At 38.0% G+C, this 19,549-nt stretch overlaps 1 protein-coding gene across 1 annotated transcript in view; it reads left to right on the top strand.

Annotated features, from left to right (window-relative positions):
- Positions 1-19,549, top strand: part of Tinag (tubulointerstitial nephritis antigen) — a gene marked incomplete at its 5' end in the record, with an annotated part of 46,627 nt that overhangs the window by 24,070 nt on the left and 3,008 nt on the right. The window contains 4 exon segments of the mRNA NM_001123340.1: positions 10,001-10,173; positions 15,797-15,962; positions 17,194-17,328; positions 17,852-18,003. Of these exon segments, the coding sequence (NP_001116812.1) occupies positions 10,001-10,173; positions 15,797-15,962; positions 17,194-17,328; positions 17,852-18,003 (626 nt within the window).

The raw sequence follows: 19,549 nt of genomic DNA, 5'->3' as shown, positions 1-19,549 counted from the left end.
ATAATGCGCTACTTTGGCCACGTTGCCCGCAGAGGTGTAGACAACTTGGAACGTCTGATGGTCACTGGGAAAGTAGAAGGAAAACGTCCTAGAGGCCGGAGCCCCAAACGTTGGTCCGACCAGATCTCCGAGCAAACCAGCGGACCACTTAGCGCTGCACTACACCAGGCAACTGACCGGAACCGATGGAGGCTGACAGTTGACAAGCTAAAACGGAGTCACGATCCTCAGCAATGAGGGAGCGATGGAGAAGAGATAAATATAGCGTGGTCTTATTTTATCATTGTTTAAATATTAAATTATTATTGTCTAATTATAATTGCATAAAAATAGGCAATAGCTTTACCACGGCAGTCTCCGAGTGCCACACGTGTTTTTTTTAATAGAAATCATTAAGTTCATGTTTATCTAGACTACAATCGCTATGTTAGATTTTCTCTGTAATCGAATAATTTGTTGTCATATATACAATCTGTTGATAATACGAACCGGTGTATTACGTGTGCTCGTTTGTAATGAGTCGCAAACGCTTCCTGCACTGAAAAAAAACTCGAATCAAACAAGAATTGTTCAGCCACACAAACACCAGAATCAAGTTAGATTGGAAGTCATTGTTGAACAGACATTGTTAGAATATAAATGCTAACAGCAGAAAAATTTACAAAGGCACGTAATTGTGGATACAAGCCATCATTCGATGAGTCGCAAGCGAGTCGTGGATTCTGCGAGATTGGATTATAATAGAAGTTAATTAATGGTTTTTAATACGCTTTTATTAGCTTCAGACGTATGTATGTTAGTATGTAACGGAATCTTTGATCATGATTTTGACCCCTTTCAAAACGTTGGATTAACTCGAAATTTGGCATACTTATTAAGGACCGATGACAATTCAAAATGAAAAAAAAATATAGAAAAAATTGAAATACAACTAAAAAAAAAAAATTTTTAAAAATTAAAACAAAATGCTTTAATAGAAAATTCAACTAAAAAATAGAAAATAAATTTTAATAAATTTGAATTAAAAATAGTGTAAGAAAAAATGATTTTGTTGTAAAAAAGCGTGGCGTGCTTTTCACGAGATTATCAAAATAACCCTTCTACTCATATCTGTTCATAAAATATTTATAACTACTGATACCATGCACCCCACGCTTTATATTTTTCAATAAAATCATTTTTTCTTACACTATCTTTAATTCAAATTTATTAAAATTTATTTTCTATTTTTTAGTTGAATTTTCTATAAAAGCTTATTGTTTTTTACCAATTTTTTTAATAAAATACGTACTTAACAAATGTTCACGATTGACTTCCACGGTGAATGAATAACATCGTGTAATTAAAATCAAACCCGCAAAATTATAATTTGCGTAATTCCTGGTGGTAGAAGCTCTTGTGAGTCCGCGCGGGTAGGTACCACCGCCCTGCCTATTTCTGCCGTGAAGCAGTAATGTGGGTCGATTTGAAGGGTGGGTCTGTCGTTGTAACTACTGATACCTTAGAACTCATATCCGAAGGTGGGTGGTGGCATTTATGTTGTAGATGTCTATGTGCTCCAGTAACGACTTAATACCAGGTGGGCTATGAGCTCGTCCACTAATCTAAGGAGTGCCTGTCTTTATATCTACAATACGTCACACCATCTCTTTTACGACAAGACTTCAATACGCTGATATCCATCTCGAATGCGTTAATTTCACTCTCATCAATCACTTGCACTAACCTAAATTAGTGTGAAAAGTAAATTTTGCATTGTAAAAACGGCTTCGATCAATCTAGATTCTCGGTCTTTCTCGACACACTTTCGGGAGGAAAAAAAACATATAACGTCGGACCCATATCAATCTCGTTTGAAGGCCTCGTCTGAACGTAAATTATTAGCGTACCTTGAGAAAGTTTGTGCTTTGTTATGTCTGCGTTTCTAATAAAGTTGTCGCCTCAGTAGTCTCGGAGCTTTCAGAGTTGTCCAAAATTATATTCAACAAGCGCCCCATTCTCCGGCTCCGCTCGGGTCTTTAACAAAAATTTCAACGATACTTGACGTTGTTTTATTTTTTTTAAATAAAAGAACACTTATTGCATAATAACTATAATAGTCAGACATATGCTGTCGCGACACTGTTTGTAAATAATAATGTGTTCTACAAAGTCGTAGTACATTATTTTATTCTATCATCAATGGTTTTTGCAGGGCACGCGATGTAATTGCACGCATTATTGGAGTTTTAGTAGGATCCCTAATTTTTTTCAAAAAAGATTATAGCCTATGTCACTCGGGAATAGTGTAGCTTCCAAACAGTGAAAGAATTTTTCAAATCGGTTCAGTAGTCTCGGAGCCTATTCAATACAAACAAACAAAGAAATCTTTCCTCTTTATTAAGTAAAGATTATTATTATTAAGTAAAGATTAAGTATAGATTAGTATAGATATCTGTTTGTAAAAACCATTAGAACTTCTCTTGTGTTAGTTGAGAATAGATTGAAAGTCGAAACACAAAAATTAACAAAAAAAAGTGCATGCGTACAAAGTACACATGTCAGAAGTGAAACTTTTTTGGCGAACTAATGTATAGTCTTGCTTATATTTATACATATCTAAAACTTTAGATTTCCGAGACTTAGAGGAAGGGAAAAAGGAAGATATTATGTTCCCGCCAAAAGTCTGTCAAATGTCAATCGCAAACCTCAGTGTTGACAGTCACATTATGTTTAGATTTCTAAATTGTAAATGACTAATATTTTGCCAATTGAATTGACTAATTTAATTTCATGCTATTTGATTAATGTTCCAAATTCTTTTCATTTCATTTCAATTCCTATTAACATTTTTCACAAAAAAATTATAAAATATTAGGCTGTATGGTATGATACATTTGCCTTTCCAGTTGGAAAAATACAACAACTACTACTACTGACATTTGACAAGTACTTAATTTCAATAGTAGTTTGATGTCACTTCCGTTGCATACCTGCGTGACGTTCTGTAAAAATTTTACCCTCACCTAAATTTCACTTCAAAAACTCAAGAATAGCTTCTTTATAGAATAGTTTCTTTAATATCACAAGTCTGAGGAGACAATGTTCTGGATAATTATATTTATAGATGTATACAAATTTTTTAAATCATATATTTACTATTTTAGTTTTGGTTACTTCTAACTGCGCAGTGAACTTATTCGTTTCTGCATCTACCCCTCAGCTAATAAATAACAATTATTAATTGACTAATTCTTCCGAATATCTGAAGTTTTACTGTAACCTTATTCCTTCTGTCGTATTAAACTAAAATATTCAGAGCAAACGCAAAATTACACCGTAAGTGTTTGAATAATTTACACGTTTCTCGACATTTAGTTACTAATAAATATTGTTTTGCACCTCCTACCGTTCTTACGCGTGAAAATGATGTATGTATCTTCTATGTCATTCTTGATATTATTATTTTTTTAGATATCTACATCGATATATAGATCTTTTAAGATATATACATAGACATCTACAACGTAAATGGGCCACCCGCCCTGAGATATAAGTTCTAAGGTCTCAGTATAGTTACAACGGCTGCCCTACCCTTCAAACCGAAACGCATAACTGCTTCACGGTAGAAATAGGCAAGGTGGTACCTACCCGCGCGGACTCACAAGAGGTCCTACCAGTAAAAGAACAGAACTAGCTGAACAGAACTAACCGTAGAAAATATATCATTTGGGTTATTCGCAGGCCTTGCGTCTTGTTTCATATCTCATCATTACGACATTTTATTTTTCAAAACATATTATTTGAATATCAAGGCTCGCGTATGTTAATTCACAAACAATGATCGAATAAACTGGAAGAAACATCAATTCACGTTTCCATAGTCCGCTTTTTTTTTTTCGTTCGCGGCAAAGATGACGTAATTTTATGACTTCCGCACTTTAAATTTATTTATGTATGAAGGACAAAAATATTGTCAATCGATCATCTGTTAAAACGTATTCCGCAACTTGTTTATTGTAATGTTTTAAGGTACAATTCTGAGCCTGCGGTAGACTGCAAAGGCAGTCCGCCAGCGATAGTTAGTCTGTATGAAATTCCGCTATGAGTAATAGCAGCCGTCACGCTCGGAATTACACTTTAAAAAACTTGCATACGTTTGAACATTACTTAAGCTAGTGTCAAGCACGTCATTACGGATTATCCCGATCCAATAACGTTGCTTTTAGGTACCTCAAGCACCGGTCACCGTCCTCGCCGAACCCGTCGCTTACGACGAAGGGCTCGACGAGTAAATTAACCCATAGACACAGCCCACTGAGTTTTTCCCCGGATCTTCTCAGCGGGTCGCGTTTCCGATCCGGTGGTAGATTCTGCGAAGCATTGCTCTTGCTAGTGCCAGTATTAACAATACTCCGGCTTGAGGACCGTGATACACGTCAAGGCGAAACTGAAATAGCCTCTCAAGGCTATCAGCATTGGTAGGGAAAAAATGCGAGTGTGGAGTTTGTCTCAAGTGGCCTCTATCCTAACCCTGTAGGGTTTGAACAGTGAAGTGGATGTTCAAGAGGATATATGATTATAATCCCGCTTCCTTAGGATTGCAGAGTCCCGTCGTACGTGAGGAATGTAATTTTTTACGACGATCTGGACTTCAAACTCATTCTCATACACGTGACAGTTTTAATAACCACCAATATTTTTTGTTAGTGGAATTTGCAACCACTGAATCTCAGGTGAGCCATTGTCGCATATATCTAAAAAACAAAAAAGTTACAACAAAAAACTAAAGGATTCTGAATATAAAATTTTTCGGTGTTACTAAGTTTGTATGTTACTAAATGTTACTAAGTTTAAGAAACAAATGTTAATATCAAGTTGTAAACACATAAGTAGCCTAGCATGACTATAAACACTTAACAATGAACACTAAGCTTTAACTTTGATACTAAAGTCCGGTCATTGCCCTACGCTTATTCATCTAAAGCGTTTCTTAGTTTATTTAATGAACTACCTCTTAAAGTTTTATCTTCGACTGTACTAGGAAAAGTACTATTATTAACAAAAGAGTACTGTTAGTTTTCTGTCTCCAAATGGTTTTTCATGTTTATGCGATGTGTATGCTTTGTCCAGAGAAATAATATCAATAATATCTTGATTTATTTCTGTGGCTTTGTCTATATATTTTTCTATCGCAGGGGATCGATTGACAATGCCCCGATTCGAATTTGGTCAGCTGCTATTTGCACACTTGACTGTGGCCTTCGAAATGTCAGTTAGGTACTAGCTACCGTCAAGTGGAGTAGAATCAGGGAACAAAAATCCGCAAGCAAAGGTATCAAGCCGTGCGAACCAATTTATAAACTACTAGCGGCCTGCCCCGGCTTCGCTTGGGAAGTAGCGCACGCGATGTAAAGAATTTTAGATAATTTTTTTACACATTGGGTTACATTATTGGAGTTTCAGTAAGGATCCCAATTTTTTTTTAAAATATAATAAATATAGCCTATGTCACCCGGGGATAGCGTAGCTTTCCAACAGTGAAATAATTTTTTAAAACGGTTCAGTAGTTTCGGAGCCTATTCAATACAAACAAACAAACAAATCTTTCCTCTTTATAATATTAGTATAGACTAGCCGTACTCGCCCGCTTCGCTGGGCATTTAAAATTAAACATATTATTTATTGTCATTATTATTAGGGAGTCTAACACTCATATAAATATTAGCCTATCCATTAAGTACATGTATTTTCTACATGGATACCAGGTTTCAAGTCAATCGGATTTATGCTTCAGTAGTTATAACGGAACATCCGAAAAAACCACTATAGATTTATATATTAGTATAGATATAGATGATTATTTCATTCAACTAGTGATCAATATTTACGCAATGCACTGCATCATCTGCAATGAGTATAAATTCGAATAGCAGACAGTAAATCGTAATGAAACAATTGAATGTCGAATCAATTGAGAACGAATGACAAATCTATTAGGACATCAACATTAAAATGATGGATAGGAAAGTTACGTGAAATAAAGTATGTATTAGCGTAGTAGAGATCTCGCAAGAAACGACGCAGTGCTATTGGATTTATCCAGAAACATCTACCCGAGCCTAAGTTTGGGATGTCAGGTTCATCAAAGTGCTCCCCAATGAGAAACACGGTCGGTTAGGCAAAGTGTCTGAGCCTTAGATAGTGGTGCCTTAGTCTAGGTCACGGGGCTTAAGGCGAATAGGGCCTGTTTTCATCATTAAGTTATGTACAAATGTGGGCGACATCCACATTATAAATTCAAAACGGGCCACGGTAGGCACTTAAATCATATGGGGTGTAAGATCGTGTGTCATAATGGAAAAAATATGTTAGATTTCTATATATATACGTTGATATGTTAGTTTTTTTTCGTTTTAGGATAGTCGTAGACCTAATCAACGCAACTTTTACACCGCCTCACAAGAGTCCATGGATATCAACCAAGTTAATGCCGGTGACAATCTCGAAACATGAGTTCTAAGTCTCAGTTTTTAAAGTAAAACGGCTGCATCGCCCTTAAAACCGAAACGCAGTACTGCTTCACGACAAAAATAGACAAAGTACCATAAGTTTGCCAGAATGTTACGACATCTCAGTCGTTCGTAAGCACAGTAACCATAAAGTACCTATTCGGAACGTCGGACATATAACAATATAATGAAAATATTAAAGGCAAGACGTTTGCTGGGAGTAGTTTTATTTATGTTTACACATGTTAGTGTATGTACGTCTCCACTTTGACAAAGCGGCACGACACGAGAACCCTCTCATCGTGGCCGCCGGTAACTACATTTCCGATCCTGTGGAAAGAATGGAAAGCAGTCGACGTCGCCCCAAACACGTCATCTCGGATCCTCCCGAGCCACTAACGGTGCTTTAGGTACCTCAAGCACCGGTCACCGTTCTCGTCGAACCCGTCGCTTTCGACGAAGGGCTGGACGAGTAAATTAACCCTCAGACACAGCCCATTGAGTTTCTCGCTGGATCTTCTCAGTGGGTCGCGTTTCCGATCCGGTGGTAGATTCTGCGAAGCACGGCTCTTGCTAGGGTTCGTGTTAGCAACGTCGTCAGGTTTGAGCGTCGTGAGCTCACCTACTAGTTAAGGTTCCGCTGAAGTAGCCTCTCAAGGCTATCAGCTTAGGTAGAAAAAAAAAAGCGAATTTGATAGAACTGTACCCCACTGAACCGTGACCTACAAAAATGGCTTTAAGAAGCGAACCACGCCTAGCACTTAGCGAGTCTAGACGAGATTCATATTTTGGCATACCGCAACAGTATTATAATTTGCACGCTAATTATATTCGACCCCGCGAAAACATGACATAAGCCATTTAGGAAACATCAGTGCTTACGTTTGATATTTAAGGCCATTTGAATATGTATAAGTCGTTTGGGGGCTAATGGGCAATACGACCGGTGTTAAAGTTTTGTGCTATTATGGCGGGACACAAATTAATTAATACAAATTTTTTTTCAATAGGTACGTCAACTCGCGGTACATGTTTAGAAATATAAAAGAAAACTTGAATTATAATAGTGCATTTAAAATAAAACAATGATTTGGACAAGTCTATAATATATATGTAAATTACAAAATGGAATGGAAGTGAATCTTGTGATGTGACGGATAGAATGGCCACCCAGAAGGTGTTGGAACTTTGTAACGTCAGCATTTCTGGCGTAACATTACTAGGGATGTAACAAAATGCACATGCTCATAACTGTCTTCTAAGGATTTTATACTGAAAGGCCATAACAGAATCATTAATTTACATGATGTGTCCAGTAAGGAAGACATTGGGTTAAAATTCAACAACCCTTAAATCCGAATTTTTCCAAGAGGACCATGCAACACCATGTGTACTTTCGTATTTATATCAGTAAAAATGTGAATCGCGCTAGTGACTTTTACAAGAACCTTTTTTTTTTTCATTTTAAAAATAAAATACGTACTGTAATTAGGAGCTTGGCTGCTAACATTACTTAACGTATTTTATCATTTACTGGTGGTGGGACCTCTTGTGAGCTCACTGGGTGTAGGATCTCTTGTAAGTCCGCACGGGTAGGTACCACCACCCTGCCTATTTCTGTCGTGAAGCAGTTATGCGTTTCGGTTTGAAGGGTGGGGCAGCCGTTGTAACTATACTTGAGACCTTAGAGCTTATATCTCAAGTTGAGTGGCGCATTTACGTTGTAGCCATCAATGGGCTCCAGTAACCACTTAACACCAGGTGGGCTGTGAGCTCGCCCTCCCATTTAAGCAAAAAAAAAAGCTTAACAAGTTTAAAAATTTACACATTCTCGGACCAACCAGCTATTTCTCGCACGACAGACACATTTGACGGGCAACCCAAGGCCACGGCAAACGTTAAATTGAATTGCGTTGAACTGTTTTCAGTTGCTACTAATTGTTCTAATTAGGACACAACTGGCAATTATAACGGTGAGATCAGTTTCGTATGCGTTAATTTTAATTGTTTCATTGAAGGACACCTCAGTTAATGTACAGTTAATAATAGAGTTGCTAGACGCGATCGCGCTCGATTGACAAGGACATTTTTGTCTAGCAATCTGTTCTATAGTAGATGAGCAAACTCACTGTTCTCATACGTACAAGTTTGAATTGCTTTGTGTAACGATTAACTCGTAATAAATAAATAAATACTGTGATAATAGCTATCATACAACCCAAGGTATTTGGCAGATGCCTGAATCATTCTTAAGACATTTTCAAGATAAGCTTGCATATACAGGGTGTCCCAGAAAGAAAGGATAATCCTGAAACACCTAATAGTGGAGCTATTGGGGATTCAAAATAAAAAATAAAAAAATATATTTCTTAGGTAGTACCCAAATTAAAAATAAAGAAAAAATACCAAATTTCATGATTAAAATTTAAGGTCAGATTAACTTTTATAAAAATTACACTAGCTACTCATACGATTTCCTGCATATTCTTCAATATAGTCCACGTAGAATATTATAACACCAAAAACCCTATGGATTTTTAGCTGTTGTATATTCCAGAAACGCACAGCGGTATGGAAAATATTTTTTTTTTAAGTACATAATTTGGGTACTACCTGAGATATATTTTTTTTTGAGTCCCGAGTAGCTCTACTATGAGGTGTTTCTGGGACAACCTGTATACAAGTTCCGAACGACGACATTCGGACCGTCGGTCTAGCGAGCAATTACACCAGCTAATTGGAAGATCTTCCTTTTGTCGTACACCCCCAAAACACTATTACGTTTCATGAAAGAAAATCATTCAATTCAATTGGGTATCTATTCAACTGAGTTTTCTTAGCTTTTATCAAAAAGAAATTTAAATCGAGGTGTGATAGGCTCCTTGGTTAAGCGACATTTTTGCAATTTTACAGGAGAACGACAAAGTTTAAAATTTGCAAAATAGAACATGAAAAAATTCTCTGCGTCTATTAGAATGGTGTAAACTTAATTGAAGTTCAATTAAAAACATCAAACTGCTTGATGCTAATACTAAACTGACCTTTAATTACAAAGATAAATGTCGCGTATAAAGCGAAATGTTGAAAATATTATATACTAGCTGAGTCTCGCGATGTTACCCGCGGTTATTGTCGTACCGCGGTTGACTTCACGGCAGAAATAGGCAGGGTGGTGGTATCTAACCGTACGGACTCACAAGAGGTCCTATCACCAGTAATTTTGCACAAATTATAATTTTGCGAGTTTGATTTTTATTACACGATGTTGATTCCTTCACCGTGGAAGTCAACCGTGGAAGTCAAATCATTTGCTAAGTACGTATTTCATTAGAAAAATTGGTACCCGCCTGCGGGATTCGAACACCGATGCATCGCTATATACGAATGCACCGGACGTCTTGTTCCTTAGGTCACGACGACTTCTACGATTGACGGGACCATTGCAGACTGTCTCTTTCGATTTTCGCTACGTCATTACCTGAAATTCATAATAGTATACCTTGTTTCAGTACATGTAAAGTCGATAATGACAACAACGCGTATTGGTCGTGCACTCAAGACACGTGCATGATGAGCGAGGACCTGGTGAACGACGTTAACCAACAAGGGACCACTTGGAGAGCTACAACCTACCCCGAGTTCAACGAGAAGAAACTCAAAGACGGACTAATATATAAACTTGGTGAGCTTGTAATTTAGTATGATCCATTAACGGTGCAGGTACCACAAGCATCGGTCACTGTCCTAGCCGAACCCGTCGCTTGCGACGAAGGGCTCGACGACGATCTCCATCATATCCTGCCACGAAGCAGTCATGCGCTACGGCTTAAAAGGCTTAACGGCCGTAATTAAGGCTTCAACCTCATATCTTGAGGTGGGTGGTAGCATTCACTTTATCATGTCTATGTACAACGGTAACAACTATACTATAACCATAATAATACCAGGCGGGCATGTCACGTCATTTCGGATCCTCCCAATCCACTAACGGTGCTTTTAGGTACCCCAAGTACCGGTCATCGTTCTCGGCGAACCCAACGCTTGCGACGAAGGGCTGGGCTTCTCGCCGGATCTTCTCAGTGGGTCGCGTTTCCGATCCGGTGGTAGATTCCGCGAAGCACTGCTCTTGCTAGGACCAATGTTAGCAACACTCCGGTTTGAGCCCCGTGAGCTCACCTACATGTTAGGGCGAAGCTGGAATAGCCTCTCAAAACTATCAGCATAATTAGGAGCGAAAATGAAATAGCCTCTCGAGGCTATTATAGGTAGGAAAAAAAAATTTAGTACGCTGCGACTTCATTCTGATTCCAAGCGAGGCTCTCTGATTTACGCGACTCGACTCATTGTCAGTGTGTACACCAAACATGAGACATTTAAGTCACAGATATATTGCATAAAGACTTTCAAATTTCAACCCGAAAATGCTTCACGACAGAATAAATCTCTTACTATTTTATTATTATTATTATGAGTTGCTCGCTCCGGGCATTTCAATATTGAAATAATTGTTACGTTATAACACATCTTGTAAAAATGAATATTTTAAAAAAAAGACATGCCCGCTGAATTTCTTGTCAGTTCTTCTCGGGACGGAGGCTAGTTTTTGTGTATTGGGGGTAGTTCTTTTTGACGTTCAACAAGTGTGTACTTTCATTTATGTTGAATAAAAAGAAGAATTTTTTTTTTTTATTTGATTTGATTTGATTTGTTTTATGTATTATTATTATAAGTTGCTGCTTCACCGGTGAACACTTTAGTCGGCATTTGAAATTTTTAAACTAAGCTATAAATAAAATTAATGCAGGCAAATAATTCAAGTTTTTAGCGAGTAAGATAATGCTGATGCTTCATTGGGGAAACGTGTTTATAAATGTCATGGGACAATCGTTCCGCATACGTTAGGTACGTACGTAATTTGGAATCACAAAATTAAATGTAATATTAGTTTTGTATCGGGGGCGAAATGTTGACGAAAACAATACGTATACAAATAATGCACATATTGATTTGTTGTATAGTTGATACGGTTACTGGAGTGCTGCTCTTACTAGGGCTAGTTTTAATAACGTCCCGAGCCCACTGAGTTTCTCGCCGGATCTTCTCAGTTGGTCGCGTTTCCGATCCGGTGGTAGATTCTGCGAAGCACTGCTTTTGCTAGGGCCAGTGTTAGAAACACTTCCGGTTTGAGCCCCGTGAGCTCACCTACTCGTTCAGTTACGCTGACATAACCTTCTAGGCTACCAGGTTAGGTAGAAAAAAAACGATCACTCGTAGGTAATGAAAAAATAAAAAGAAAGCTCTAAGAACGCATAGTTTCATGAGGTAATTTGAACTTAAGTTTTTTTTAAATTATTATTGCTTAGATGGGTGGACGAGCTCACAGCCCACCTGGTGCTAAGTGGTCACTGGAGCCCATAGACATCTACAACGTAAATGCACCACCCATCTTGAGATATAGTTCTAAGGTCTCAGTATAGTTATATATATGTGGGGAGTGTTATTTTTATTACGTTTTTTCAGTTTTTTTTTTTTTTTTATATTTATTTTGTGCCTGTTGTACCTTAAGTATTAATGGCAACATTCTATTAGGTTCAGAAAAAGATAGTAGTTGAAGGTTAGAGAGGGAAGTTCAAAAATGGAAGAGTTTTAGAAAAGACGTGTACGAAGCGATTGTGAAGTAAAATAAAGAATTTCGCTATATTCATCCCACTTTTACTTATGAACAATCCCACATATATACGGCTGCCCCACCCTTCAAACCGAAACGCATTGCTGCTTCACGGTAGAAATAGGCGGGGTGGTGGTACCTACCCGTGCGGACTCATAAGAGGTCCTACTACCAGTAAAGTGTTTAAGCAGTAAGAGTACCTATTTTTATTTATTTCTAAATTGGCTCGTTGCTTAGATTGAAAAAGACTTGGATTCCGAACATTCTATATACACGTGTAAGTTCGCGCAGATTAAGTATTGACTAATTAAACAGCAGTCATACAATCCTATATCATCTCTAGAGAAGACTCAACCAAAATTATGAGGAGAGAGATTTGATATAACATTTTTTTTTTTTTTTTTTTTTTTTTTTTTTTATTGCCTTTGTAGGCAGACGGGCATACGGCCCACCTGATGGTGAGTGGTTACCGTCGCCCATGGACGTCAGCAATGCCAGGGGCAGAGCCAAGCCGCTGCCTACCGCTTAATACTCTCCATAAGCCTCTTTAGTTTACATTTCTCTTTAGTTTACAATAAGTACGTAAACTTGAAAATTTTGTAATATTCATTGTCAAATCTAGTCACAATAAGAAAAACTTAGTTAATGATAATGGATTTTTAAAAAGGATGTACATATATGAACAGATTCGATTCTGATCTATAGGTCACATCAAAAGGCCATTAAACCCGAAATCGATTCTAAAAGCATTACGTTCTGGGGGAAAATAATATAAATCACTATTACGTAGTAAAGCGACACAAATCACAACGAATGTGCGACAGAAACTTGTATTATTGTGAGCGATCGTAAATCATTTGGGCGCTAATAAACAAAATAATTTACAGGCCAAGCATTTACAAAGTTTGATGGCGTCTAAAAATTTACTAATAAACTAGATAGATTTTTAACTGGTGGTAGGACCTCTTGTGAGTACACACGGGTAGGTACCACCACCCCGCCTATTTCCGCCGTGAAGCAGTAATGCGTTTCGGTTCGAAGGGTAGGGCAGCCGCTGTAACTAAACTGAGACCTTAGAACTTACATCTCGAGGTGGGTGGCGCATTTACGTTGTAGATGTCTATGGGCTCCAGTAACCACTTAACACCAGGTGGGCTGTGAGCTCGTCCACCCATATGTTACCTATTATCCGACCTCATTAAATTACGCATTAATAAAGTGCACTGTTATTTACTAGAGGTATATTTAAATTCGTACGGGTAGTTAGTTACCACTATTCCTGTCTAAATGTAAGGTCCTGATGTGTCTGTCATCATCTTCATCAATCAGCCCACAGTCTTTCACTGCTGCACATAGTTCTCTCCCAATTTCCACCAGACCGGTCATCAATTTCTTGCCGGCCGCTATAAAGATAATACCAATTTACCAATGCCCCGTCTCCACTCAAGACCCGTCTACTCCAGCAATGGTCGGTTCCACGACACGTGTCTGTAATCTCTGTCCAAGGACCCAGGTTCAAGGGTTCATATGTATATCAACAACAATATAAAAATTCACCAGAAGAGATAGCCTAGATATGCGTCGGCGCCAATTGGAGGTCAAGGTCAAGTGTAGATAACTCGACCGGGTTATATCATCTTTTCGCAGTAAAAGTGAAATTGAGTTAATATGCGGAATCATTTTTTATCACCAGTATTTTTCTCATAAATTCTGTTAAAAGAGCCTAGTTTAGTTTTAGTTTTTTTTTTTTAGTTTACCTTTGTTCTGACGACTATTAACAAAATTAATACATAATTTTATCTTACTTTAAAAGACAGATAATGTAACTGGTAAAAAATAAAAATAAAAATGCTGCAAGGATGATTAATATTAAAAATACATGTTAAACCTTTAAAACGCTCTCCTGTAAAATAATCCTCCTATAAAAGTTTTGAGATTGTACAGTTTTAATGCGGGAAGACGATATATCGATTTGAAAGCAAAACGAATGCACAATACATTGCGGTCCTTGCGTTAAGTTACCCACTTTCACTAAATGAAAGTCGAGATGAAGGCTTATCCACTTTCTTCAGACAGTGCTTTAGATTAGTAATACTTTTGTTTTTATCACGCAGAGCATGAGTTTCGCAATCTCTGATTGATGATTAACCCCCCATATTCATGACACTAGTAAAGCTGAAGATTAACAGAAGATTTTTTTCCTACCTATACGCTGGTAGGGGCTATTCCAGCTACGTGCGGACGGATAGGTGAGCTCACGGGCTCAACCTTATAGGAATTTACTAACGCTAGTCCTACCAAGAGCAGTGCTTCGCAGAAAACCTGATCGAAATCGCGACCTACTGAGATGAACCGGCGAGAAACTCAGTGGGCTTGCAGAAGTTTAACTGTAGAAGTATTAGGCATAGATTGAATTCGTGATGCTGTTACGTTCGTGCTTATTGGTGATCATGTCACGATGCTACTACTACCGTTGCGTATTGCTTTACAATTTAGCGAGGACATTTTTGTGCTGAATTTCTAGTGATGCACATTTTTTCTGTGCATTTCGTGTGCACATTTATCTGTGCGCCTGTACAACAAAATCCCACAAGATGTTCAGAACCTACATATACATAGGTTTAAGAAAACTATTAAAGAACATCTGTGCAATAAAGCTTACTATAAAGTCAATGATTATCTAGAAGATTGCACAAAGTGGGAATGAGTTGCTCGCTCCAGGCATTTCAATATTGTAGTAATTGTTACGTTATAATACTCATTGTAAAAAATTCATATTTAAAAAAATAATAATCTAATATTAAAAAATAAATAAATAATAATTTCATATGTAAAAAAAAAAAAAAAAAAGACATGCCCGCTGAGTTTCTTGCCAATTCTTCTCAGGACGGAGGCTAGTTCTTGTGAATTGGCGGTAGTTCTTTTGACGTTCAACAAGTATGTACTTTCATTTATGTTGAATAAATTTTTTTGATTTGATTTGATTTGATTTGATTTGATTTTAATACGAACTTTCTGTTCATCTTGACAAATAACGTCAAAGACTCAATAAGGATACCAAAATTAGAAGCGCAACTATTTCCCCAGCACCTAATAGTTATGTACCTAACAGGAACGCCAACGTCTAAGTTGTATTTTAATAACGGGTTTCCGGAACGTTAGACCAAAATGCGTGATTTATTCAAGGCTTAAATATGTTGTGCCAAGTTGAGAGTCGCCCACCAATGGATCAAAATTAATACAGTATAGTATACCAAGTTTCAAGTAGAGCAGTTTGTTGACCAGAAATTGACATGGAGACTGCTATGGACAGACGATTAGGAAGGAGGCTATTACGAGACGGGTCTCACATCTGTATCATGCATGGCACATATGTTTAGCTATGGACAGGTGATAAGGAGGCTATTACGAGACGGGTCTCATATCTGTATCATGCGTCGCACATATGGCACCTAAGTTTAGACAATATTTTAACCTAAAACGCTGAACTTGTCCTTAAATAGGTTTTTGATATTGTCCCCAAAACTAATTCTCGCCTACCCACAACTTTGCAAAATTTCGGCTCATTCCTATGACACACATTATTAAATACCATGAATATGACCATTCTTATAAATTAGATAATTGTCCATCACAGGAACGTTCCCGTTGAACGTGACCGTTATCAGCTACAGCAAGGACGGCCAGTATCCAGATGAGTTTGACGCCAGACGAGAATGGTACGGATACATCAGTCCCATCGCCGACCAGGGCTGGTGCGGGTCTGATTGGGCCGTGTCCATTGCCAGCATTGTCGGCGATAGGTAAGGACTTCGAAAATACAACATCGCTATAAGTAACATTACATATTTCGTTGCGTAGTCAATGCTTAGATTCACTGGGGCTTAGATTCACAGTAAGATAAGTTAGCCTTACTGGTGGTAGGACCTCTTGGAAGTCCGCGCAGGTAGGTACCACCACCCTTGAAGCAGCAATGCGTTTCGGTTTGAAGGGTGGGGCAGCCGTTGTAACTATACTTGAGACCTTCGAACTTATATCTCGAGGTGGGTGGCGCATTTACGTCATAGATGTCTATGGGCTCCAGTAACCACTTAACACCAGGTGGGCTGTGAGCTCGTCCACCCACCTAAGCAATAAAAATAAAATAAAAAGATTATATCATAAAGTAATTTGACTCCGCGATATCGCGTGTTTCACGGATGATAACATGAACCTACGGCTGCGTGTGTCTCAGCCGATTACACACGAAACAGGATTTTAATCTTATAAATCGATATCATTATAAACCTGTTAAGTAATCGATTCCTCGGTCTAGGCCAAATGAGCCTCGGCTCTGGCTGTATACGCGACGAGAATTTGCGAAAATAAAAGCAAACGGTCTAGTGCAGGGGCTAGCAACCTTTTTAATCAATGGGCTTTTTAATCAATTTTAATTTTAATTTTTTTTTTGGTGGGCCCCGCATATTTTAACTCTTATTAATAATTTACGAAACTTTATTTATAATAAATATTAGAATAAAAAATAGAAAAGAAAAAAAAAGTAAAGAAGTCGATAAAATAAATTAAATTTTAGAAATGCTTGGCGGGACGCGTGTTGTTCATCCTTGGTCTAGTGGATGACACAGAATCGACGGCCTCAATGGCTCGTATCCTCAGCTTAGTGCAAGCTTTTTAACTTCTCTCTTTCTCTCTCTCTCTCTCTCTTTTCTTTCAGCTTCCCTGCGTTTGCCGCTAAGGGCGCTGTTCTAATTCCATACAAATTTGAGTTAACTTTTACACGATCGAGAACGTTAAAAACCTCACACTAAGCCACAGACCTAAGTCTCGGACTCGTTAAATTTGAACTGACTTTATTTAGTCTGAGCTTAGCTAATTAATACTATTATCTGTTTACTAAGTAGTTTATTTTACAATTTCGTTTTATATACACTCTGTATTAGTATAAACATACACCCTGTATATAAATGTAATTAAGTAAATCAATTCTTTGCTATACAACAACAACAATAGTTAAGCTCGTTTTTTTTCTTTCAGATTTTCGATTCAATCTTTTGGAACTGAAAACGTAAGGATGAGCTCTCAGACACTCCTCTCTTGTCATTTGAAAGGCCAGCGTGGTTGCAACGGCGGTAACCTGGACATCGCTTTTGACTTTGTCAAGACACACGGGTAAGTTGGATTTTAGATATACATATTTATATAGGACGGGGGCTAGTTTCTGTGAATTGGCGGTAGTTCTTTTTGACGTTCAACAAGTATGTACTTTCATTTATGTTGAATAAAAATATATTTTTTATTTTGATTTGCTTTTATGTCAATTAATAAGCAGCCTACCTGGTGGCCGTCTAAGTCTATGGGCATCTCAACGTTAATACCACCTTGAGGCATGCGGTCAAAGTAACCATAACATATATTAATATAGTTAAGTAAATCTTTTAAAAAATAGCAAATGAAAACCCCCAATACGGTGGACGAACCAAATTAAAACCACAATTGGAGGTCCCTTAAATGAGAGCAGTAGGGTGACCTCGAGCAGTGACAGACGGCGGGACATCGTGAGACGCGTCAAGTATGACTCCTCCATGACGATCAGCACTCCGTCAATAGTGACGCGATTGAGAAGGACAAACGAAAAGGAAGATTTATCCGAAATACTTTAAGTGTTTAATATCCGTCTTATTAATTTCGACAGCTTGGTCAGCGAGCAGTGTTTCCCTTACGAAGGCGCTGTCACTCAATGTAGAATTGGCAATGACTGCCGGCGGTACAGAGTCGGAGTTCCCTTCAGCATCAGCAAAGAAGAAGACATCATGTACGACATCATGACTTCGGGACCTGCGCTGGGTGAGTTTTCGTCTTTTCGTCAGAGTTTCCGACCATCACTTAGGATACACTGGCAGGACCTCTTGCGGATCCGCACGGGTAGGTACCACCACTCTGCCTATTGCTGCCGTGAAGCAGTAATGCGTTTCGGTTTGAAGGGTGGGGCAGCCGTTGTAACTATACGTGAGACCTTAGAACTTATATGTCAAGATCAAGAACTTATATGTGGTTGGCGCATTTACGTCGTTGATGTATATGGGTTCCAGTAACCACTTAACATCAGGTAGGCTGTGAGCTCGTCGACCCATCTAAGCAATAAATAAAAAATACAGACAAATATGATTCCCACTGACCATAGTCGCCCGTGGAGAACAGCAATGGAACATGGCAATCAAAGTGCAAATTTCTATCGCAGCGCTTAGCGTAGCATCGCTTAGCTTCCGGTATGGTGCAAGTCGAACTTGCTTAGTCTTCCGTCAGTTCGACGAACTAGCCAATAGACAGTGAGTTTCTCGTCGGATCCGATCCACGATTCCGATCGGTGATAGCAAATTTTCTCAGGAAAGAAGTCTTCAGTAGAGATAGAAAATATAATCGAATCCCTATTTGTACAGGCATCCCGAGGAGTGAAATTGTGTGATTTTTGTTTTATTTTGTCTATTTAGTGTTTCTTCAGGTTTAAATGTGTGATAACGGTGATTTATTAACTGTTTAGTATCGGTGAAAGTGCATAAATTTGCGAAAATAAAACAAAAGCCGCTGGACGTAACTTCTCGGGATCCTACAAAAAGTTCACTGAAAAAGTCCCAGTAAATGACCACCATTTTACTGAGATAATATTTCATCCCATATCGTCTCATCTCATTTTATTTAATTTCACTCCATAATATCATTTTTCATAAAAATAAGAATATAAATTAAAATAAGACTTGACTTGATTAAAATAAGTCTTAGTTACTATAGTAGAATTATTTTTTCCGTGCAGTTTGGGTCATAAAAAATCGGAGCGGTGAAGCGAGTATTTCGCTCTCTCTTCCACATGGACGGGCATACTGATGCGCATTATTGTTGTCGATAAGTGTTATCGATAGTGTATTTAGTTTTGTCATTTTGTGGGTTAGTGATAAAAATGAAAGAAAAAACACTAATCGAACACTTACACCACATATCGCCGCAGCAAGTTAACGAAAACGGCAGAAATTAACACTTTGTAACTTTTCGAGAACTATTCTTATTTCAGTGAAATTTTTTAAGACATTGTTGATAATAACACGTGCAAATATTATTTTAAATAAATTCTACCGTTTTGATACAAAACAAAGGAGTAGCCATTGTGTCACTAAAGAAATTCAGAGAACAAATGCATAAAAACACATTTCTCTTCGACATAAAGTACTATAATTTGCACAAATGACTCATAACATAACAATATCTCACCATCCTTCGTATACCACCCCGCTGCCGTGTACCTGCCTTCGATAACTCATTTGTTTTTATCGATAATAGCGTTGCGCCCGCGCAACATGCTCACCACCCTAGCGGGGCTATGTTTTATGACCCAAACTGC

The sequence above is a fragment of the Bombyx mori genome, chromosome 20 (genome assembly GCF_030269925.1).
Source record: "Bombyx mori chromosome 20, ASM3026992v2".
Taxonomy (NCBI): Eukaryota; Metazoa; Arthropoda; class Insecta; order Lepidoptera; family Bombycidae; genus Bombyx; species Bombyx mori.
This window is presented reverse-complemented; position numbering and strand designations above follow the sequence as displayed.